This window comes from Aulostomus chinensis, chromosome 2, assembly GCF_037954235.1.
Source record: "Aulostomus chinensis isolate RoL2024-O1b breed Wild chromosome 2, RoL_Achi_v1.0, whole genome shotgun sequence".
NCBI lineage: Eukaryota > Metazoa > Chordata > Actinopteri > Syngnathiformes > Aulostomidae > Aulostomus > Aulostomus chinensis.
This window is the reverse complement of record NC_141321.1, coordinates 16,331,163-16,352,994: the sequence shown is the minus strand read 5'-3', so window position 1 is coordinate 16,352,994 and position 21,832 is coordinate 16,331,163. Positions and strand designations below refer to the sequence as shown.

General features: G+C 43.0%; 5 protein-coding genes across 5 annotated transcripts; 3 read left to right on the top strand and 2 right to left on the bottom strand.

Annotated features, from left to right (window-relative positions):
* Positions 1–326: 326 nt before the first annotated feature.
* On the bottom strand, positions 327–1,787 carry txnl4b (thioredoxin-like 4B). Its single transcript, XM_086181202.1, has 3 exons — positions 1,577–1,787; positions 1,337–1,488; positions 327–1,024 (listed from the first exon to the last, which is right to left on the bottom strand). Exons 1-3 carry the CDS (start codon positions 1,706–1,708, stop codon positions 859–861), a joined length of 450 nt encoding a protein of 149 aa, XP_086037328.1. The 5' UTR covers positions 1,709–1,787; the 3' UTR covers positions 327–858.
* Positions 1,788–1,973: 186 nt separating this feature from the next.
* trmt10c (tRNA methyltransferase 10C, mitochondrial RNase P subunit) lies at positions 1,974–4,352 on the top strand. The gene has a single exon (XM_086181174.1). It carries the CDS (start codon positions 2,179–2,181, stop codon positions 3,457–3,459), a length of 1,281 nt encoding a protein of 426 aa, XP_086037300.1. The 5' UTR covers positions 1,974–2,178; the 3' UTR covers positions 3,460–4,352.
* blzf1 (basic leucine zipper nuclear factor 1) lies at positions 3,750–8,798 on the bottom strand. Its single transcript, XM_086181188.1, has 7 exons — positions 8,365–8,798; positions 7,986–8,073; positions 6,942–7,393; positions 6,588–6,787; positions 6,293–6,421; positions 5,582–5,813; positions 3,750–5,487 (listed from the first exon to the last, which is right to left on the bottom strand). Exons 2-7 carry the CDS (start codon positions 8,002–8,004, stop codon positions 5,302–5,304), a joined length of 1,218 nt encoding a protein of 405 aa, XP_086037314.1. The 5' UTR covers positions 8,005–8,073; positions 8,365–8,798; the 3' UTR covers positions 3,750–5,301.
* On the top strand, positions 8,223–16,369 carry ercc5 (excision repair cross-complementation group 5). Its single transcript, XM_086181151.1, has 15 exons — positions 8,223–8,906; positions 9,016–9,191; positions 9,274–9,389; positions 9,714–9,815; positions 10,003–10,057; positions 10,785–10,931; positions 11,014–11,224; positions 11,560–12,420; positions 12,499–12,737; positions 12,846–12,965; positions 13,039–13,252; positions 14,094–14,238; positions 14,410–14,610; positions 14,693–14,777; positions 15,407–16,369. The coding sequence occupies exons 1-15, from the start codon at positions 8,819–8,821 to the stop codon at positions 15,947–15,949; spliced, it is 3,303 nt and encodes a 1,100-aa protein (XP_086037277.1). The 5' UTR covers positions 8,223–8,818; the 3' UTR covers positions 15,950–16,369.
* A 138-nt stretch (positions 16,370–16,507) lies between these two features.
* mettl21e (methyltransferase like 21e) lies at positions 16,508–19,109 on the top strand. The gene is made up of 5 exons (XM_086194257.1): positions 16,508–16,763; positions 17,797–17,954; positions 18,145–18,262; positions 18,369–18,466; positions 18,709–19,109. The coding sequence occupies exons 1-5, from the start codon at positions 16,736–16,738 to the stop codon at positions 19,033–19,035; spliced, it is 729 nt and encodes a 242-aa protein (XP_086050383.1). The 5' UTR covers positions 16,508–16,735; the 3' UTR covers positions 19,036–19,109.
* The last annotated feature ends 2,723 nt before the right edge of the window (positions 19,110–21,832 follow it).

Genomic DNA, 21,832 nt, shown 5'->3' with positions numbered 1-21,832 from the left:
CAGTCCAAAGACATCAAGAGGGGACGAGGCTGATTGATACTCTAAATTGACCGTAGGTGTGACTGTGAGTGTGAATGGATGTCTGTCTGTATGTGTTGGTCCTGTGATGGACTGGTGACGAAGCTGGAGTACCAGAGAGAACCCACACAGGAACAGGGAGAACATGCAGACTCACACAGAAAGATCCTGTGCTGGAGCCGGGACTTGAACCCGGAACCTTCTTGCTGTGAGGTGACAGTGCTGACCACTGCACCACCGTGCCACCCCTAAAGGAAGATGAGCAGCAAATTTGAGACAGAAAGACACATTTTAAATTAGACTAAAAATATAAGTTTATTGTAGCAATATACTAGGTATATTGGATAAATGTATCCCTCTGCTGATATACATTGGTTTTCCATGGGAAATATCAAAATGACAATCAGAATGATTACAAACAAAAAAAACATACCACACCTAAATAAATGAAAGAACAAAAACAACTGGAAAAGGTTATTTGTCACTGCTTCAATGTGACTGCTGTTGGTACACTTGAGGGTTGGTTGGTTCTGTGTCTCTGCCACATCTTAACAAATTTTATGTCTAAATTTTGTATGAATTTTTGTCATTCCTAACTCTAAATTCTCCAACAACACACTAACTACATGGCCCAGGGTCTTGGGTAAATAGTGTTCATCTGCACAGATGTTCTATAAACACAGTGAGTGGGTAAATAAAGGGTGACGTACAGTCTGGGGTTTGGCTTGAAAATGAACAGATAAGTTTCCCTAACCTCTCATTACCTCATAACTGCCTAGTGGCTGATTGTTAAGGACAGTTTATGAGCCAGGAGAGGAACACAAGGTGGAGATGTTGACCCTAAATTCCATGGTAGAGGAGGTCATATTTGGGAATATTCTGAGGGTCAATCGGACTCTGGACAATCATCTTCCCCCGCATGGCTCCTCTGTATATGACCTCAACCAGATCCATGAAGTCTTGTTTGGTTTTGAAACTGCCGACAAACTTGGTGTGATCTGGTGAGCTGAGAGAAAGAAATCCAAAACATTCAGCCTTTATCTGAAGGAAGCAGAGGGGGAATGCAATGTGTTGGTGTGATTGTTATCATGCACTTCTCTGTGAATGTTGACTCTGACATTTCCAGCTATGTATGAAAGCTGACATGACAATCACAAAAAGGCTGATTTTAAAAGTGAGGAGGTTAGACTAGAAATTGATCACTAGTTACACTATAACATTTTTATATATCCTGCTTTCTGCAAAGTATTAATTGTTAGCTAAAACCATCAGTTTAAAGATTTAATTTGACAAAAAGAATAAGTAAACATAATCTCACCCATAGTCCACTTTCATGTGCTGCCCATTGAAGAAGAACACAGTGGAAGGGATGTAGCTGATATCGAAGTATCTGGTGTATATTGGGGCTTTATCCACATCAACAATGTAGATGGACGCCATGTTACTCAAGTCGTGGGCAGTTTTTGAAAGCTACACAAACAAAGAAACGTCTGTTCAGCGAAAGAGCAGTAACATCGAGTAACTATATTTACTAACGTCACAATGAACATGTGCTTACAATTTCATCGAGCTGGAGACAAACTGAGTCTTCGTCTCTTCCAAACCTTAAAACCACCACTTTTTCTGCCACACATTTTATAACCTCATCTATGTCTTTTTTGCAAGTTAATTTGGGCAAAAACAAACTCATTTTAATTGCAGCTAAGATCAATTGTTTCACCGCAAGCGGAAGCTGATACTGTGCATCGGTGTAAAATGTTCGACTGGAAACACCCTTCCGTGAGCATTAATGCATTACATTAGAAACTAAATAGCCTTTGACGTTCGATCGATGATGTATGGAAACTCAAAACTAAAACCGAAAGAAAGTAATTTTGCTAAAAAAAAAAGTTATGTCCAGCCTAAACATCCTAGACTGAACCCAGGTAGTAAGGCCCACATTGTGACGTTTCTTTACGACACATCATAGTGTAACACCGCAACAACGTGACCTTTTAGCAGATGGTGGCAGGCCGTGAAAGCGACACAATCAACTTCATTGCTGTTTTGAGCTTTGGAAAAAGCAACTTTTGTCGATTGTTTTTTAATCCTTTACACCCGAACGCCATGCAGTGACCGTTCCTGTTTCGTTAACTACCTCCTGCGAACTATTTTACTGCCATGATGCGGCTCTTGTCTTCCTGCGTTTTCAAAGAACTCTTCAAACGCCATATTTTTGTGATGCCTTGTGTTACCGAGAGGCAAGTTATCAGTCTTGTTCCGGCCAGCAGTGCTTACCACAACCATCATCGCCAAAAAGCATCCTTTCTTTCTCGCCACCTAAATACTGGTAGTCCGAGGCAAGGGGAGTCAATAGATCTGGACAAATGGAAATCCGTGTTGAGGTCCCAAGCTGCATCTGCTGAGAGACAAGAAGATCATGACAGAGAGGAGGCAAGTGAAGGGGATGGAAGTCCTAGAGAGGCTGGCGGTGGTCCAGAGGACCCTCTGGATGCAACCCGAAAACTGGTTACAGTGTGGCGTCAGTCTGGGAAGAGTATGCCTGATGAGATATCTGATGAAGAAGTGAAGGTGCTGGCAGAACTCACCAGCAAGTCTGCCATGTCAAAGTACCTGAGATACTTGGCCATTAAGGAGACCCTGAAAAGAAGTAGGAAAAGGAAGCAGCTTCAGAAAAAACTGGACAGAGATGCTTCAATTGAGCAAGAAGAAGAGGGAGGGTCTGATTTGGATGAAACAAAAAACTCATGGATGCTCCCATTGTGGAGCACTTCACTGGATCGGCAACGGGGCTGGAGGTGTGCCCATGCTATGATATGTGGTCAGCCACTGGTTTTTGACATGAGCTATGAGTCAAGCATGACATCGCGGGAGATAAAAAACACAGCCATTCAGCTGAGGGACGTGGAAGGGTGGAACCGGCGTGCAACTGAGCCTTTCCATCTACACTATTGCAACTTGCAGCCAGATAGCACCTACCAGAAAGAGCTCATCAACACGTATGGTGAAAACGGCTGGAATAACCTATTCATCACCACCACTGAACACCAGCATGTTGATCTCTTCCCACGGGAACGTCTTGTGTACCTCACAGCAGACTCCCCTAATGTTCTCCACACATTTGACCACTCCAAGATCTACATTGTTGGGGCGCTAGTGGACCGGTCGTACCAGTTAAAATTGTCTCTAGCGAGAGCCAAACGTCTGGGGCTGGCCACAGCCCGTTTACCACTGGATCAGTTTCTCAACTGGGGAAGTGGAGGAAAAAATCTGACTCTGGACCAGATGATGCGTATCCTGCTGAGTATCAAGGAAACAGGGAAATGGGAGCAGGCGCTGAAGTTTGTGCCAAAAAGGAAGCATGGTGGTTTTTCCCAGGGAAGGCAAACATCATCCATGAAGGACCAACAACAACTGGACCGTGTCATCAGGGACATTTAAAAGTATGAACCAAAGTGTTCGGAAGTCCCAAGGAGACTCTTGAGTTTACTGGGATGGACCCAGTGTCTGGATCCCCCAGAGGCAAAGAAAACGAACCAGGTCCATAAAGAGTGAATGGCACTTAAGGGCAGCGAGGTGGGAAAGGAGAGAGTGGGCCAAAGCGAACTTGTTTCATGATAAATGAACTTAGCTCTGTAAATTAGTTAACCCGGTCAAAACTGACGCAATTGTTGATTAAAATCATATAATGACTCATCACTGCTGCATTTTTTAAATTTGGTTCCCAGCAATATTGTCTCATGTCAAAAGGCAGAAACTATTTTGGTCTTTATTTAGTTCTGGCATGATGGACAATTATACACATAGAATATTACACAATATTATACACATTGGTATTAATTGCCAAGGCATGTTTAATACATGTTGTAGTTATGTTCCTATGCAAAACAAATACACTATTTTAAATATGGCAAAATGTTATCCAATGTCCAAATAAATGAAAACCATTTTAATAAATAGTCAAATAATAATTATAAATGTCTCAACTTTTCTTTGAAACAACACAAAATTCGAACCCTTAAAATAACTGGAGTTTGTGTGGAGGGATTTGACGACATCAGCACCGTCTCTGAAAACTGCTGTACCATCACAGCCTACAGTAAGAGTGTCAGTCCACTTTCAAAACTCCATATCTTACCATCTTACCGCTTCAGCAAGCAAAATGTTAATGCTAACCGATACGTGACACGTCACAGGTGATCAGGAGACATCTCGACCGTTTCACTTCAGTGGAGGTCTGAGACGGCTGTTCATATCTGTGACACTCTTGTGGATACAGGAGCAGATAAATAATTAAACACTCAATTTTGAAGTTTAAACAACCACCTTGTTGATCATTTGGACCTCAGTCTAGAAATAAATATCAGTGGTTTCATTCACACTGCGATGGCTCTGAAATGTTTTCATCACATTCACCAGCAAATCAAGTTAAAGTGACTACATCGCCTTAAAAAGTAGTTTTACTTTCAGTTACAGCAAGGGGTCTTCATCTCACAAAAACGTTTCCCCTCCCTGCTTGGCTTCTAGGTGACTCTAGGATGCAGGAATGTCTCATTCAGAATAGCACATATTATTCTTATCCAGCCCCGTGCTCAATAATCTAAAAACACTTAGATTAGAGCTTAAATTGATCAAAAGTAAGGTTTGCAGTTCAGGTAACGGTTTTGTGGTTAGTGGCCGCATTCCTTTAGCTTCTAGCTAAAAAATATGTTGCCGGCGTTGTCTGTACTTGACTAACCAAGAAATTATGACAGGGGACAAACTAAATTTGGTGGCAAAGTATTAAGACAACACGTAGACTTTAAATGATGTCTTCATCTCCAATGTACCCGTCACCCACTCTGGTGTGCAGAGATCCTTTAAAAAAAAAAAAATCTTTTAAGGTAATAAAATAATGTAAGGTCTCAGGGATACAATACACTGAAATGAGATTGAACAGACCATTGTGTTTTCTCTTATAATCTACTGTTTGTTTTTTGTCGTGATCCACAGTGTGGTTCATGAAACTTCTGTAAACTTTATAACTCCTCCCACTAGAACCTAGGGAGAGATAATCAATTTGGATAAGAAAATAAAAAAAACATTTTTATCTAATTATAAAGTATCAAATGTAGATTAAAAAGTCCAGCTAGTAGATGGAGTAGACTGAACATACAGGCCACCATACAGTAGTAATACTCTCCAATTGTGCTGACATGCTCTCTGCCACCTTCAGACACGTCAGATAAGCTCTGCTAGTTGGTCGTTGGTCTCAGACAAAGGTGGTTTGCGGTTCCTTGACCTCTACAGCACGAGGATGTCTCCAGTGCAGTGCTCACAGCAGTTAAAAGTAATGTTCTCATAGCGAGTGTAGGGGTGAAATCTGCCAATGCTCTTCTTGTTGCTCAGGAAGTTTGAAGGGGACGAGTCACTAAGTGGAGATTCCACCTTATTTTCTGTGCAGGAAATTGGATCCAAAATCTTCAGTACCTATGGCAGAAAAAGTGTGGATCACTGGATTTTACAAACACATCATTAGCAAATAAACCTTGTAATTGAGAGTCTTCCTAAAAGGAATTTGTACCTTTTCAGCCATTTTCTCTGCAGGTGTGCTGCACAGCTGTTCAGGTGTTGCACTGCTGCTTTTGGCAACGCTGCGGCTGCAGCTGCTGGTGTTGCCCAACAGGTGTGAGTTGATAGCGTCTGCTAGCTTGTGATTGGCTGCAGCCAGCTCCCCTGTGCTAAGGGGCTGTGCACTGGGGTAGTACGTCTGCTGTCTGCCCCACTGTAGAGACACCAGGAGCTGCTCCAAGGACCTGACCACACAAAAGTTAGCGAGTGAGCAGATAGATACCTTAGCCATCAACAGCATGTGGTAAACATGCGATACTTGGGTCAAGTAAATGAATCCCTTCATCACGGCTTGGCAAGAGAGACACCAGAAGAATTACATCTAAACCACCTCAACATCCAAGTAATTCACACAGTTGCCACTATGAGGCGATCTCACTAAAATAGAAAGCATTTCCCAAGTTTGAAATCGTGCCTGAAATGGCACTGCATAAAACTATAAATATGATTGATTGTTCAAAAAAAGTCATGGAAATTCATCTTGAAAAGGTACAAAAATGTAAGTACACACAATTCAAAAAGCTTTTTTGTAAAAATCAATTTAGAATCAAGAGTTGGGCACTGTACTGATATGTAGAACATCAGCCATTAGGCCACATCAAAATAATTCAGTGGTCATCAATGAAGTAATACTTAAGTAATTATGTCACACAGATAGTATTACCTGTGAGTGAGCATCATGTCTCTGGAGAACTCTTCTCTTTCTAACAACAGGTCCTGAATGGCTCCTTGTGCCTCTCTGGTCTGACGCTGCAGAGCTGCTCTGGCATTTGTCAGCTCCTCCGCCATGACTCTGAAGAGACATTATGTTCACTGAAATGTTCATTCACAGTCATTATCCCCCTTTTGCTTGTCTTCCTAGCTGACAGATGCTTAAACACATGCTTTTAAAAAGTGAGGATGAGATGGCAGCAGCCCCTACAACCACGTCTCATAAACTCACATACTTTCTTTCCTACCTGCTGGCCAGGAACTTGCTCCTCCAGACGTCACACTGGATGCTCATGCGCTCCAGCTGCTCTGCGGTGTGTGACAGGCTCCGACCCAGAGCCTCGTTCTCAAGAATCAGTTGATTCTTCTCCCGTGCCAAACGCTCAAAGTGGTACTGTAGATCATCACCTACTGAAGCCACCAGCAGTTTCTTTAGCTCGCGGTTCACCTGTAACCACCATAAGATGTAAGTTATTTTCACAGTTCCAGATATACATGAAGAAATGAACTTTATCAGTGTCACAAGCATGCTTTCTGCATGTCTGTTGCATCATGAAACATCAACAAACCCTGGTATGTCCCAGGTCTTCCTGGAGCCTCACCTCTGTCTGCACACGGAGCTGATTGTAAAGACCCTCCTTATCCTGCAGCAGCCTGCGTTCAGAGTTCTGCAGCTTCTCCAGTTGTCCCCTCCAATCCTCCACAAGAGGCAGTGGGGGTGAGCCTTGCTGCTCTTCAGCTTCCCCTTTGCCATCCACAGGTCCAGAACGGCTGCTCCTGCTTATAGCAGCACGTGGAACAATGATCCTTACAGCCTCCACCTCAGTGCAGGCCTCTCTGCTGACCTTGCCCAGGTGAAGTACCCCAAGGGGCTGCGGCGTGGGAAGAGGAGGCGAGTGGCTTGATTTGGGGCTGTGTTTGGGGCTTGCCACCTTCAAGAGTGGAACAGTCAATGGACCCAGTGGTGCTGGATCTGTGTCAATCTCTAGGGTAGATGGTGGCTTTTCAGTTTCCATTCCATCACCAGCACCCCGCACTGGCACACGGGCAGAACCTGGAAAAGATAAATAAAGGGTTGAACTTCAAAGTAGAGTATGACTTGATTTTACTCGTGATGACTCTTTGTGTTTATACACATTCGGACATGACATGAGTGTGGCTTGTTACATAAAAAAGGTTGTCAGGATAAACTATATTCAAAGACATTATTTCATAAACACCAATGGAAATTAGCACATGTCTGAATCCTCTACATGCATCAGCTGCACAGCAGTAACAAGAATCCAAACAACAGCTAACAGAAAACCAGGACGCACAGGTAAAACATGTCACTTATTGCAGATTTACTGGGATTGGATTTTCTCGATGTAATCAATAACAAAAATACTGTTTTTGGTATCAGTTTTAAAATGTAGGCGCTGAAGTGACTATTGGCTGGCTGCAAAGGTGCTGAGCAGAAGCTGAGATCACTTGAAAGATTTTACTTGATTTATTTTTGCGTTAACAAAAAGTTCTTCACTGATTACCACATTTTTCACTGATCAAACACATTACATTTAGGAGAGAAGTGGTAACATCTTGCTCAGGTTGTAGTAAATTCAGGGGGAAAAAACAGATTACAGGATTGTAATCCTAACAGTCCAGACCTCTGACAGCAGCAGTCATGACGGAGGTCGTTTAACTCCTTGAGAGGCAAAGTTTGTTGGTGAGGTGAAACCCAGGAGGTTCTTGTTTCTGTGGAAATACACAACCAAAACATACTTTGTCAATGAATGTTTATTACTTTGTGATTATTAACACGACTAAAGGAGGCCGCGTGTCAGTGCTGATAAGATAACGCTAGGTTAGCTAAGAAGCTAACCAGCTAGCTATTAGCTGCTTGTCCGACCGGCGGCCGGCGTTGGAGAAAAACTGGCGTAAACTGAAATTGTGTGTCTCTAAACCTACAGTTACTTGCTGAGTAAATAGATACCCTTACTGTGTTATACGTTGGACTAAAATTTCAGACAAAATATAGTGACATACCGTCCTACAAAAGCCCGTCCGACCAGAGAAACAAGTGGCTGTTTTTGTTGCCACCGGACCGAGTTGTTTGTCACCGGACACGGTTGGCGTCTCACTGTACTGGGAGAAGTACTGACTCGGGTCCGTCAAGAAAAAAATTCCCGCTGTAAAGTAACCCTAATCTGCTCAACGCAGTTGTTCCATCGTGGTGAATGAGATCTCAGACATTTATCAGAAAATGTCCACGCATTTAAAGCCGCTCCAGTATGCGTAAACTATATTCAAGCACACAAAACTGTAGAAACACGGAACCTTTAGGCTTTAGCACTACTAGCTCGACGGACCAAAACACGGTTACCCTTTTGTATACCCTGCATTTGTCGAAGTAGTGCATGCGTGCATCTGTCACACACTGTTAACCCGGGAACATACAAGAAGTTATTTCGGATGAGTTTATTGTGTTTTAGTAATCGTCATGGGAGTCCACGGACTGTGGAGGCTGCTGGAGAGCACCGGGAAACCGGTTAATCCCGAGACCCTGGAGGGGAAGGTCCTTGCTGTTGGTATCCTAACTTGTCCAGTCTGTAGCTCTGTCTGTCTATCTGTTCGTCTCCTCCTCTCATACGTTTTAGTGTGCCCTGATAAGCATGAGCCTTAACCAAACCTTCATAGATATCAGTATATGGCTGAACCAGGCAGTGAAGGGGGTCCGGGACCGTGAAGGCAACAGCGTCCAGAACGCTCACCTCCTCACTCTCTTCCACCGCATCTGCAAGCTGCTGTTTTTCCGCATCAGGCCGGTCTTTGTGTTTGATGGGGATGCACCACTGCTGAAGAAGCAGACTCTGGTGGGTCCGGTGGCTCCCAACAGAAATCAGCTCAACTCTCAGTATAACAGTTGTCATGAGTTGATGTGTGGCTTTCCTCCAGGCTCTGAGGAGGAAGAGAAGAGAGGAGCTGAATCAAGAGTCCAGACAAACCAATGAGAAACTCCTTAAGACTTTTCTGAAGAGACAAGCTGTCAAAGCTGCGCTTGGAGACCGCAGGTAAGCACCAGGTGTGGTGTTTGTGGGCGACTGAGAAAGACAACAGATTCACTCTCAGGGCTTGGTGGATCACAAGTGTAACACAAGACATCGCTGATCAATATACAGGTCCAATAAATCGCTGTGAAATATATTTCAATCTAATGCATTTGTACAATATGTCACTCTTTTAATAAGGTGGTTTACTACACTTTCTTGATGTAAGCATGAACATGCCAAGAAGAAGAAGAATGATCACAACAGAGAACAATGTGTCGGCGCTTCTGAACCATCGTGCGTGTATTCACTGCCTGTTGTTCCCGTCTTGTCTTGTCTGTGTTCCAGTAAGGATCCTCTACCCAGCCTCTCCAGCGTGAGGAGAAATGAGGTGGACGACATGTACATCCTACCAGCTCTGCCACCTGCAGAGGAGAAGGACAGGAGCAGGTCAGAGGCTGGGGAAAGGGTGTTATTCTTGTCATCAAAAGATCATCCCAGGCCCTATGCTCGCAGCAATGTGAACATTTCAATCGGGTTTCAAATCCAGTTTAGTTTACCCCATTTCCTCTGTGAATTCAGCAGTTACAGCACTTCACTGCTAATCCTTTGTGTCTTCTCTTTGTCGTTGCTGCAGCTCAGAAGAGGAAGAGGAGGAGGAAGAGTCAGAGGATGTGGCTGACATGTATCAGGTAGAATGAACACTTTCACCACAGCACAAAATGAATTAGAAAGACTTCAGTACGAGCGAGGGAAAGTACCCAGAGAGCAGACCTCCACCAGGAGAGCTATGTGGATACAGCATATAAACATATCATCATCAAAATGGATTTATACATTTTCTTCCCGACTGCTCAAAAAAAATATGTTTTCCACATCTTCCATCCAAAATACTCTCCGTTACGTCTCTGTAAGCTGAGTACTTCCCTCTCTGAATAAAATACATGGCCCTGATTATAGCTTTATCTTTTGATTGGTTTTAACTCACAGGTCTTATCGTTTTTAATAGTTCGCTGCGGGATTTATTTATCTATTTTTCCATTTATTGATTTTACATACAGTAAGAGTCTTGTAATTGACTGACGACCCGTCCAGGGTGAACCCCGCCTCTCGCCCGTAAATGCTGGGATAGGCTCCAGCCCCCTCTGCGAACCTTAACAGGAATAAGCGGAAGACAGTGGATGGAGTCTTGTAATTGCTATTGTCTATCGTTGGACTCCATTGTTCTTTCATATAATTATTATTGTATGTTCATGATAATAACATTTTTGCTTGAAATATATTATTATTTTGACCTTGTTTTTGTTTTCTCATCAGTGTTAGTAATCGTGTTTGATGATGTCTCTGTGTAGCAGATTGTCCTGGAACCAGATGAGACGTATAAATGTGTTTCTGCTTGCTCCTCTAACTTTGTCTCAGGGGGATGACATGTATGAAGACCCCAACTCGGTGGATATCAACTCAGAGGAGTTTGCCAGCCTGCCTGCAGAAATGAAACACGAGATTCTCAAAGATATGAAAGAGTTTTCTAAAAGACGGCGTACCATGTACCACAAGCCTCCAGAGGTACCTCGGACTTACTCTCACATGTCCTCATCGGAGACACGTTTCCTTGTCTCAACATTGACTCCCTCCCGCTCCCTCTCAGCGCTCTGGAGACTTCTCCCAGTACCAGCTGGCTGGCTTGCTGCACAGGAACCAGCTGAATCAGCGTCTGGAGGGTGTGGAGAAAGAGATGAACCAGCGCAGCGCCGGTGGTGCGCCGCAGCTCTACCAGCAGGACGGCGACCAGCAAAGTCACGACGTGGAGTCACGCCGGCTGGTTTCAGAAGATAATTCTCATTATATCCTCATTAAAGGTAATACAGTTCTGACTGAGACAATCAATTAATTACATGAAAGACTTACAATTAATCTTTTTGTAAATTTCCAGCAAAAAGGAGGATTTGCAGCTTTTCTATGGTTTTTTTTTGTTGTTTTGAGTATTTTGGACATATCCCCTGTTCTAATGATATGTCCTCTGAGGTAGTTCTTGTCAAGTTTTAAATCGATTTGATAAAAGAATGGGGTAGGAAATGATCAATTTTCAGTTCTTTCTACTCCTTTTCTAACTTTGTTCTTCTTGTATTGTTTGTTGTGTTATTATCTGTTTATTTTAATAAGCCATAATTACAGCTCATGTTTTACCATTTAGGCTCTACAAAGGCTAAGAATCCTTCAGAGAACCAACCTGCTGCAGCGACCTGGGCCGGTAGCTCCCTGTCAGGCTGTAAAAAGCGAGCAGTGGACAGACCTGAGCCTCTGTGGCGTCCTGTCTGCGAGGAAGAGGCAGAAGAGCAAGGATCCTCTTCCGATGATTGTAAACTTTCTTTGCCCACTCAGGGAGACAAATCACCTCCCTCACCACGCACACTGAAGGCCATCCAGGCTGCTATGAATGATGGCTCCGATGAGGAGGCGTTGGAGCGGGTCGAGAAGGATGGCGGTGTGTCACCACGTACACTGCTGGCCATACAACAAGTTCTGACTGAGGAAGAGGAGAATGCAGCTGTACGTAGGGCTCACTCACCTGTGAAGACACAAGTGGTCATCAGCAGTTCAGAGGATGAGAGAGAAGCAGCCGTTCTATCAAATGCTGATGATTTATCCAAAGAAAGAACTAAGGAGAACCGGACAAGACAAAGTTTACATGATAGTTTGTTTGTTATCACTTCAGAAGAAGAGATGGAGGACGTCATTGGGCTGAGAAATCAAGCATTTCACTCTGCGGTGCCGCAACACACTCTTGAAGGATCTGAGAGAGAAAAGAAGGCAGACAATAAAAGAGAGGCAGAGATGCTGCAGAGGAAAGATGAGCTTGAGGATGTACTGATGGAGGAAAGAACATCTGATAATGGATCAGTCCCAGAGATGGAGCGTCACCAGACTCCAAAGCTGTGTGTTACTACTCTCACTGAGACTGAAGCTCGTCGTCTGCTACCGGAGTCTTTTACTCTCCAGGAGATAAAGAGAGACCATGTCAAGCCCAAGAGCAGTGAGGAGAGCGAATCAGAAGGTAACAGTCAATTTAAGATCACACTTATTCATGATTGCATTAACAAGAAGATGGTAATATGTGTTTATGTTTCCCCAGAGAGCTTCATTGAGGTATCAGAAGAAGAACTTGAAGAGGAAGATACAGGAGATGGGATGAAGCAGGAAGAGAAAGTAGAGGAGAGTCTGACTGAAGCTCCTGGTTGTCCAGAGAGTTCTTTGAATTTCGAGGAGGAAGAGGATAACGAGGAAGAAGCTGAAGAGAAAGAGCTGGAGGAAGGAACAGAGACACAACCCAGCACCAATCAAGCAATAAATGAATGGGAACACTTGGATATGGTAGGTGTTTACAAAAAGAATCCACCATCACAATTTTGCTGTTCAGCCTTGTTGTAGGTGTGTGTGTGTGTGTGTGTGTGTGTGTGTGTGTGTGTGTGTGTTTTGCAGGAGGAGCTGGAGGCTCTGGAGAGCTCCCTACGGGAGGAGCAGAGCAGCCTGACAGGGCAGAAGCAGCAGCAGGAGAGGATGGCCAACACAGTCACAGGACAGATGTACCTGGAGAGCCAGGTGAGGAGGAGATGCTGGAGGCTCACCAAGCACATCTTGGAGACTCCCTCACTCTCGTCCTCTTTGATACCAGGAGCTGCTGCAGCTGTTTGGCGTACCATTCCTGGTGGCTCCCATGGAGGCAGAGGCACAGTGTGCAGCTCTGGACCGAGCTGACCAGACCAACGGGACCATCACAGACGACTCGGATGTTTGGCTGTTTGGAGGGCGACACGTCTTCAAGAACTTCTTCAGCCAGAACAAATACGTGGAACACTACCAGTACAGTGACCTGCAGAACCAGCTAGGTGAGTGTGTCAGTCCACGGTAGGGATGCACACTATTGGATGTTTGATGCTGATACTTATTTTGGCTGATATACACAGGTGCTGATCAGTACAAAAACAAGTTTACATGAAACATTGTTAATTTTCAGTATATGCTGTTGTATTCAAAACATCTGGAAAAACCCACAAATCCTACATTTGCTGTGTCCTACAAAAAAGAGACTTGAGCATCAGACCAATACGGATATATTACAAAAATGACCAGTATCTGTCAGCCAACAATAGGCAGCATTTATTTTGATTTTTTAAAATTCGTTTCCTTTCAGATTGTGAATAATTTGAGAAGGACTTTCATTTTATGCTTCTTTATAGACGCTCATTACATCCCCAAAAAATACAAAAACATATACATACATATTTTCCATTTGGAGGAGTTTATAGCACTTCTCAAAGTCCTTATTTTGGGAGAAATCCCTCCAAGGATCAGTCAAATGTACATTTTCATGGAGGGCCACAGACCACAGTCATGACATCATTCTGTGATTTCCAGGAAGCCCCACTTACTGTACACGAAGAGACGAGGCCCTCGTATCATTTGTAGCCGCATGCTTGGTACTTGGACACAGTATTCATTTCCACGGTCGCCACTGAGGGTTGTTATTGTCTATTTTTTGGCACACATCTGCAGATAAATCAGAGTTGTGTTGACATTGTGTGAGGATGACACATCTCAGCGCTAACCTGATATGTTTATATTGCACATATCAGGGACAGGTGTCTGGGTTCATCATGTCTGATGGGCTGTCAGCACACACAGAGAGGCTACACCTCACACTGACACTCCTCTACCCACCCGTTGCAGGTTTGGACAGGACCAAGTTGATAAATCTGGCTTACCTGCTTGGAAGCGACTATACGGAGGGCGTGCCAGGGGTCGGGTACGTTACTGGTATGGAGATACTGAACGAGTTCCCGGGACCTGGAATGGAGCCGCTAAAACAGTTCAGGTGCATGTTGATGAATCAAGATTTTATAGAAAACACACTTTGATAGTTGCAGTGTATCTGACTGGGTCTGTTATACGATACCTCATGATCCCTGGAGTAAAACTGTTGTAGACCTGATTGATGTTTTAATGACCATGATTTCTCTTACTACACTTGCTCTCTTCTCTCTAGTAAATGGTGGATAGAGGTTCAAGAAAAAAAGCGTTTGGTTGGAGATCCTAAGGAGACAAAGGTCAAGAAGAAACTGAGGGAGCTGAAACTGCAACCCGGGTTCCCCAACCCTGCAGTGGCCCAGGCCTACCTGCAGCCTGCTGTCGACCAGTCCGATAGCTCCTTCAGCTGGGGACGCCCTCAACTCGACATGATCAAAGAATATCCTTTTTTTTTTTTTTTTTTTTTTTTTAGAAATAGGGTGCCAGCTTGTCCTCATGAACATTTTACCTTAACTATCAACGTTCTGTCAGAGTCGCTTTGGCTGGAACAGTCGGAGGACCGAGGAGACTCTTCAGCCTGTGATCAAGCAGCTCAACCTGCAGCAGGTAACTCTTCTGCAGCAGGACAGCTGATTCCTAACCAGGCCTACCAGTGCCACACATGACCCAAACTCAGATCCTTTCATCTGAGGAATAATGATATGGAGGAAACTAAACCACTGAATTGATTTATAAATGAATGTGACAGCAATTTAGTACCAAGTTTGCGTAAGTGGCTTTCTACTCAAGCCTCCCTCTTACACATATCTGTCCTAAAAAACACATTCTGGACGCTGGGTTTTCAATCTCAGGAGGCTGTTCGCTGCAATGAGTTAACTTGGTTTCATTAATTTTTTTTTTTTTCATTTTCTGTCTCAGAGGCAACAAAACTCCCTTGTTAATTTTATTAAAAAAAACAAACATTATGACTTTGGTGAAATAGAAACTTTCAGAACATAAATCTGGTATTACAAAGTCTTTAAGATGAACTTCTCCTCAGAGCCCCACCAACCTTAGTCTGTTACAGCTGGGTGTGACAATTTAGCGAGGAAGTTTGAGAAGTCAGTCAGAAGTGGAAGATGAATGGGTAAAGGATTCATGAATAAATTGTAGTATCTGTGTATTTTGTTCCCATTGTGGTAGTGGAGGAGTACAACAGTGCAATACTGCATCATTTATACATTGTTTTGTTTAAGACTCAGCTGCGGATCGACTCGTTCTTCCGTATGGAGCAACATGAAAAGCAGGCGATCCAAAGCCAGCGGCTCCGCCGTGCCATCACCTGCATGAAAAGAAAAGAGAGAGAGGAAGGAGAGGATGAGGAGGACACCGAGGAGGAAACTGTGTCTCCGTCCAAATCTAAGAAGGGGAAGACTGCAGACCAGAGCCAGAGGAAAGCTGAAAATGGACAAGAGATGGATGATGACAGGACTGTGGTCAGAGCAACAGGAGGAGGAGGGTTTCTGGGGTCAGAGGTCATTGTTGACCCTCCTCTTCCACCTCTGAAGAGTGTGAACGGCTCCAGCCAGGAGTCGCTGTCAGTCAAGACTCTTCCTCAGGAACCAATGACAGAACCACAGAGAGTGAGACAGAACAACAGCAGCAGCTCCAGTGAGGACAGTGACGGTACCTATGATGTCGCTATGGTTACGGCCCGGTCTGTGTTTGAGAGCAGCAGAAAAGGACGCAGCTCTAAGAGCACGAGAGGGAGAGGAAAGGCAAGAGGAAAAAAAAACTGATCTGCAAAACTTGAATTTTTGAAATTGTAGTATTAATTCAGAAGCCTGTGACTGTAATTTTACAGATATTCATGAGGTACTTTTGAAAATGTCATGAACTCATCAAGAGTAAGTTTACATATCTAGTCACTAAACTATCAATGTGACTGTAAATATTTTTAAGTGCTAACTATGTAATGTGAAAGAATGAAATATTTGCAATAAATATTCTAAAGGGTTTTTTAAATGTAAAATAACTCCAGTAAATTTTGTGGAGACCTGTCATCAGTCATAAAGTTAGCAGTGGGACAGGTGCAGGTCTACAGTGCCTCACGTCCCATAAATTTCTTTCAGGCTGTATTTCTGTTACAGGGTGCCCCCACATACCCTTCCTCAAATACCATTATACACACAAAACCCCTCAGTTCATTATAAACTTGTTTAAGCTGCCGGTTGTCCTCGTCTTCCTTCCTGTCCTTATTTAAAACTCATTAGTCCTTTCCTGGCCACGTCCTACTTCTCAGCTGCTGCTGTCTGTCAGTTTTAGTGCTTCGAGAATCTCAGTGTTCGAAATGCAGGGTGGCGGCCAGATGGGATGTTTGGACAAGAACTTGGGAAACGCTCTCTTTGCCTGTATGGATGTGTGCAATTTAAAACCATAGCGGCTTGCTAGAGATTGGGATTGACCCAAATCCAAAGGACTTTACTGGGACCACCAACCAAGTACGGCTGTTTGCTTCCATATAAATTCTGTCTGGGGTAGTCTCGCCCCCCTGCTTGGGCATAGAGATTCAGCGGGGCGAGGCCATGGATAGCTACAAGACCCAAGAGGAAGGTGAGGTTTTATTGCAACAAGAATAAACCTTTGTGCTAGCATTTATATCATTATGTTTAATAATAAAAATAATGTAGAGAAAATGGAGAACTCAGAGGGCTCTCCAGCCCTCTCTGAACCAGGGTTACATAAGCGTGTGTGTGTGCACGCATGTGTGTGTGCACGCACGTGTGTGTGCACGCACATGTGTGTGTGTGCTGACACATAGCAGCATCCTGATGTAGTACTCACAGCTGGATGAGAAGCAGTATTATACAGATATATATATATATATATATACATATGTGTGTATATATGTATATACACATTTTTACATATATACGTATATATATATACATATATATACATATATATATATAGCAGTCACATTCACCTTAAATAGTTTAATGCTCAATATTCAAACTACTTTTTAAATAATATTTTATGTTTGATTGTTATGACAGTGGATGTTGGTTTTTAGTCGAATTGGTTGAATGGACTCCATTCATTCAACTGAGTTATTGATTAAGCACAAATTAATGATAAACTATGTGATGTGATGCAATATACATTTGTGAAAATGCATCACCACAAACCAACATTTTTTTCCATTGAAGCTTTAATGAAGGACATATATACTCAAATATTTTTGTGTATTTGAAGAGCACATTTCAGTGACTTTCCAAAACTTCACAGCTCTTCATTTTTCTGAAATTTTCCTTCTGGAAATACGGCCATTTTCAGATTCCACGACCTTTCCAGGTCTTTTCTGACTATGAACCTTGTTTTGCAATCTTAGTCACATTATTGCAGTGTGTTGCAGGTCATAAGAACATGGGACATAATGTCGGTCTTTAGCGTTTACTCTTGTGTATGGACTGATGCCTCCGCTTGGATAGGTCAAGCACCTGCATTCTGCAATCTGCTTGTCTTTCATATTTTTTTATTCTGAACATTTTAGGATCATTAATTTCCTCAAATTACCAAACTTCATTTGAGATCACACTCTATAACTGAATTACTGTCATGGTTTGACACTCTGCCCTGAGGACAGGTCCTGCGATGGATGCAGAGCTTTCCAAGGCCATATTGGCTCGGCGTTTCCAGCCTTCTCTCATTGGCCCAGAAGCGTGGGAGGGTTACATCTTCTCTGATCTGGAGATCCGCATCAAGGAGTCAACAGACCTCTATGGAGCAGTGCTGTGGCCTTCAGTATGTGTGCACAATGTTTATCTTTTATCAGTCGTGATGCCCTGCCACTATGAGTGTAGTAAAACAGCAAAGACATGGCTCATACAGGGAAGTAAACGACGGGACAAGTCTTTGCTCTCTAGTTAGTTCACATCTACACGAGGTCATTTGCTATCAGGATGGAGACTTATGAGCTTTCGTACCTCTAAAGGCTATGGTGCTGTGTCATTTCTTGGAGACCAACCGTGACAAATACAATCTGACGGACAAGAATGTGATTGAGCTCGGTGCTGGAACTGGTTTGGTCACCATCGTATCCAGTCTGTTAGGTATGAACTAAATTGTGTTCGAATTTGTGTTGATTTCTAGTCACTCCATCCAGTCGGTGTGTTGTTTTTTTTCTTAGTGATTTTTTTTTTTAATGTCTTTCCAAAGGAGCAAAGGTCACCTCAACGGACCTACCAGATGTGTTGGGGAATCTCCAGTACAACGTCATGCGCAACACCAAGGCGCGATGTAAATACACCCCTCTTGTAGGTTTTACAGCTTTTCTTATCAAAATCAAATGTTTTTCATATATTCCCTTGATTATAGTGCCATTGCCTGTCAACTTGAGCTCATATCACATGTAAATTGTCACCAGGCCTGATGTGTGTGTAAATTTTGGTCTGAGTTTTTGAGCAAAATGTTTGCCCACTAAAAATTGGGTTAAGAATATTAATTCCTACAGTATCAGTAGGCCTTTGCACTACTCAGCAAATAGTGATGTTTCCAGGTTACAGAGCTCATCTGGGGCCAGGACGTGGAACAGCGTTTCCCATCTGTCACACATCACTTTGACTTCATCATGGCCGCTGATGTGGTGTACGCCCACCCTTTCCTGGAGGAGCTGATGGAAACCTTCGACCACCTCTGCCAGGAAAACACACAAATTCTCTGGGCCATGCGTTTCCGCCTTGACCCTGAGAACAGCTTTGTGGATCGCTTCAGGGAGCGCTTCAACCTGGAGGTGCTGTATGACCTCCCCAGTCTCAGTATCAAATTGTACCGAGCCTGGAGGAAGCCAGGGCTGACCAAGGACCAAAGAGAGGCTGCTGCCTGAACTGTTACCTGGACATGTTGTTGTGTCTGTGAATGCACTGATTCAGTCACAATTGTCATTTTATCGGTAAATTGGAAGATGATTTTTGCTCTGTAAAATCAAGCATTTTGTGGTTTTCATCTCTGTCTTATCACCAAAAAGTAAAATGGACTGGTTTATATAACATTTTCTACCTTTTTATGGCTTTACAAATGTTGTCTCATTCAAACACACACTGAAGGCGGACCATGTCCGTCAGGAACCATTAAGGGTTCAGTATCTTAGTCAAGGTCACTTCCACACAGTCTCCGACGGAAGTTGGAATCGAACCTGCAAACCTTTCGATTACTTGACAGCCACTTCTGGTGAAAATGCTGATGTCCATTCCATTGAGGTGTATTTAAATTACCAGCTCCATCATTTTGACAGGGGATTACTATTTTGAAATAGTCATTTGACATTCAGGCTGAGCTGATAAAAGATGACATCATGGTCTCATTCTTGGCTGATGATGGTCTGGACCAGAATATGAAGGAGAATCTAGGCAAACGCGACTGTGGATTATCCCAGCAGGTTTCTGATAACCTATTGGTCAACACACACACAATGGTGAAATAATTCTCTGGGAACCATGAACGGACGATTGAGATCTGGACCTGCTTATTTTGTTCTTAGTTTAACGCGCAGTGAAGTACCTTTGAGAATGATCATAACCAATGACCTAAAATGTAGAGAAGCTCAATTCGACGTGACTTTTCTCCGGTTCCACCCTCTGGCTGTGTTTGAAATATTTATTCACCAACAAGAGCGACAGCTGCAGCCACAGGCGTTATGTTTTTTTTTAGTTGTGTCTCTGTCCATCAATACGAACATACATGTCATTCTCATGGAGGCGATATCTCAGTAACACCTTGAGTCGTTGATTCACTTGGAGTCAAGGCTGAAAGGTCACTGTGACTGCACAAAACACATCTAGTCGTAACTCAAAAATTCACACGCTAATTAGGAAAAAAATTCACAGGAGTTTGTAATAGTGTGAAATGAGGATATGATGACAACTTACATCCAAAAGGTCAACTTCAAAGTGACATTGAAAAAAACACTTTCCAGGCTGTTATTCAGTGCCCTTTCAGTAACTACTTGAGGGAATACAGATGAGTTCCATTTCAACAGGAAAGACATTTAAAACCCTCCTTAATGAATTTTGGGTGGGTTTTCAGTTGAAATAAGGAGTGGTTAACACCAGCTTGAAACGGCATTTTGTTCTACGGCATAAAGTATGTCTCTAAATAGCACACTTGTGGATTTCAAATGCTTTTATGTTTCTTAAAAATGGTGGCTGCTGACAAGTGGCTACAGAGACCACAGAGGTTGCTTTCGTTACAGTTGAAACAGACAAATTGCTAAGCTAGTTGTGGTGACCTTAAAGTCGTGCCTCTGTGGAGTAGTTTGTTAGCTTGTGGCATAATGTTAGCACTGTACTTCCATAGATTGCATTTATGCTTAAAAAAAAATCAGCTTTTTTCGGCAAAAATTCTAATTCAAATCTCATCGTGATGCAAAATTTTGCAAGCTAACCTACAAAAATGCCAATTATCACTTGAATTAAAACATATTTTGTCATCTTCAGGAGGTCAAAACGTGTTTGCATGTACCATGCATCAGTAATCTCTACACCATGTATCAAATATTAAAGGTTTGGAAAGGCATCACGTCTCCAGGTTATCTTGGTCAGTTAGTAAGTAAATTAGATCCTCTTGCTATTAGTGTGACCTATTAAAGCATGTGATTTATGAATTCAAAATTCCCCAACATTTTTGGTTCAGTCATTCCTTGTTCTGGTGCCCGTGTGATGGATACATGTTTGGCTGCAGGAGGAGTGTGGTGAACCAGTGGATGAAAGAAGAGAGCTTACGTAAGTATGTGAGGGTGAAGCGCCATGCTGTCAAGACAAACTAAGCAGATGAAACCTGTCCTGAGACTTAGAGAGATAACAGTAAACAAGATCTTGCTTTGACTTGCAGATAATTTACTGTCTGTCATCGGGCTTTAAGAAGACTTATTTTTTTTCATCCAAATAAGGCTACGCATCAACAATAACTATATCAGTGTGCAGCAATGACCTAACCACTCAGCATTTCTAAAAACTCCTGGAGGGAGTTCACATCTTGGGATCACAGTGGTTTAAACTAGTGATACCTGAAACTTAGAGGTAATGCTTCATGCTCAAAAGCTTTAAAAATGTAAGACTGGGAACACTAATTGGGGTTAATGTTACACAAGCCCCCTCCCCTCTTACTTTTCTTGGGGTTCATAAATGGTTGCATGCAAGCTGGATCCTATTACCTCCCATCTCTGGTGAGGCAATGAGGCCACAGCAGGAAAAAGGCAGCAAATAGGCACAACATGGACGTGTTCCAGATGACATATATCACTTTAAAACCAACAATCAGTGGGATGAAATGACCTTTTCGCCTCAGTTCTGTGGCTGACGTGATTAAGAATAGTTCCATAAAGCTTTTTACTGTCACCACACACATTTGAGAGCTATATGTTGAGATGCTCTCAAACAAAACAAAAGTGCGTGCCTTTATGTGTCTATATTTATAGAATACTAAGGAAAAATTTTCAGCAAAAATCTAAACTAATTTTCAACCAAAATCCTCATCTCGTAGTCTACAGAAACACAGCAGTCAGAGGTCTCCAGTACATACTTGTCCAGAGCCCTGCACATGTAGGGTGCAGACATGGAGGCTACCAGAAAAGCAGCAGCTGAGACGACTACAAATTACACTGGAGGCAGAGATGCATGGCTATC

Bases quoted from the DNA above. Each gene is read 5' to 3' on its own strand.
- txnl4b (XM_086181202.1), bottom strand. From the start codon at position 1,708: ATGAGTTTGTTTTTGCCCAAATTAACTTGCAAAAAAGACATAGATGAG. The intron at 1,489-1,576 runs GTAAGCACATGT...TTGTTTGTGTAG, and splicing joins GTCTCCAGCTCGATGAAATT to CTTTCAAAAACTGCCCACGA. The intron at 1,025-1,336 runs GTGAGATTATGT...TCTTTCTCTCAG, and splicing joins CACATGAAAGTGGACTATGG to CTCACCAGATCACACCAAGT.
- trmt10c (XM_086181174.1), top strand. From the start codon at position 2,179: ATGATGCGGCTCTTGTCTTCCTGCGTTTTCAAAGAACTCTTCAAACGC.
- blzf1 (XM_086181188.1), bottom strand. The intron at 6,422-6,587 runs GTAGGAAAGAAA...ATGTCTCTTCAG, and splicing joins AGCAAGTTCCTGGCCAGCAG to AGTCATGGCGGAGGAGCTGA. The intron at 5,814-6,292 runs GTAATACTATCT...TTGTGTGGTCAG, and splicing joins GACATGATGCTCACTCACAG to GTCCTTGGAGCAGCTCCTGG.
- ercc5 (XM_086181151.1), top strand. From the start codon at position 8,819: ATGGGAGTCCACGGACTGTGGAGGCTGCTGGAGAGCACCGGGAAACCG. The intron at 12,421-12,498 runs GTAACAGTCAAT...ATGTTTCCCCAG, and splicing joins TGAGGAGAGCGAATCAGAAG to AGAGCTTCATTGAGGTATCA. The intron at 12,966-13,038 runs GTGAGGAGGAGA...CTTTGATACCAG, and splicing joins AGATGTACCTGGAGAGCCAG to GAGCTGCTGCAGCTGTTTGG.
- mettl21e (XM_086194257.1), top strand. From the start codon at position 16,736: ATGGATAGCTACAAGACCCAAGAGGAAG. The intron at 16,764-17,796 runs GTGAGGTTTTAT...CCCTGAGGACAG, and splicing joins CTACAAGACCCAAGAGGAAG to GTCCTGCGATGGATGCAGAG. The intron at 18,263-18,368 runs GTATGAACTAAA...GTCTTTCCAAAG, and splicing joins CATCGTATCCAGTCTGTTAG to GAGCAAAGGTCACCTCAACG.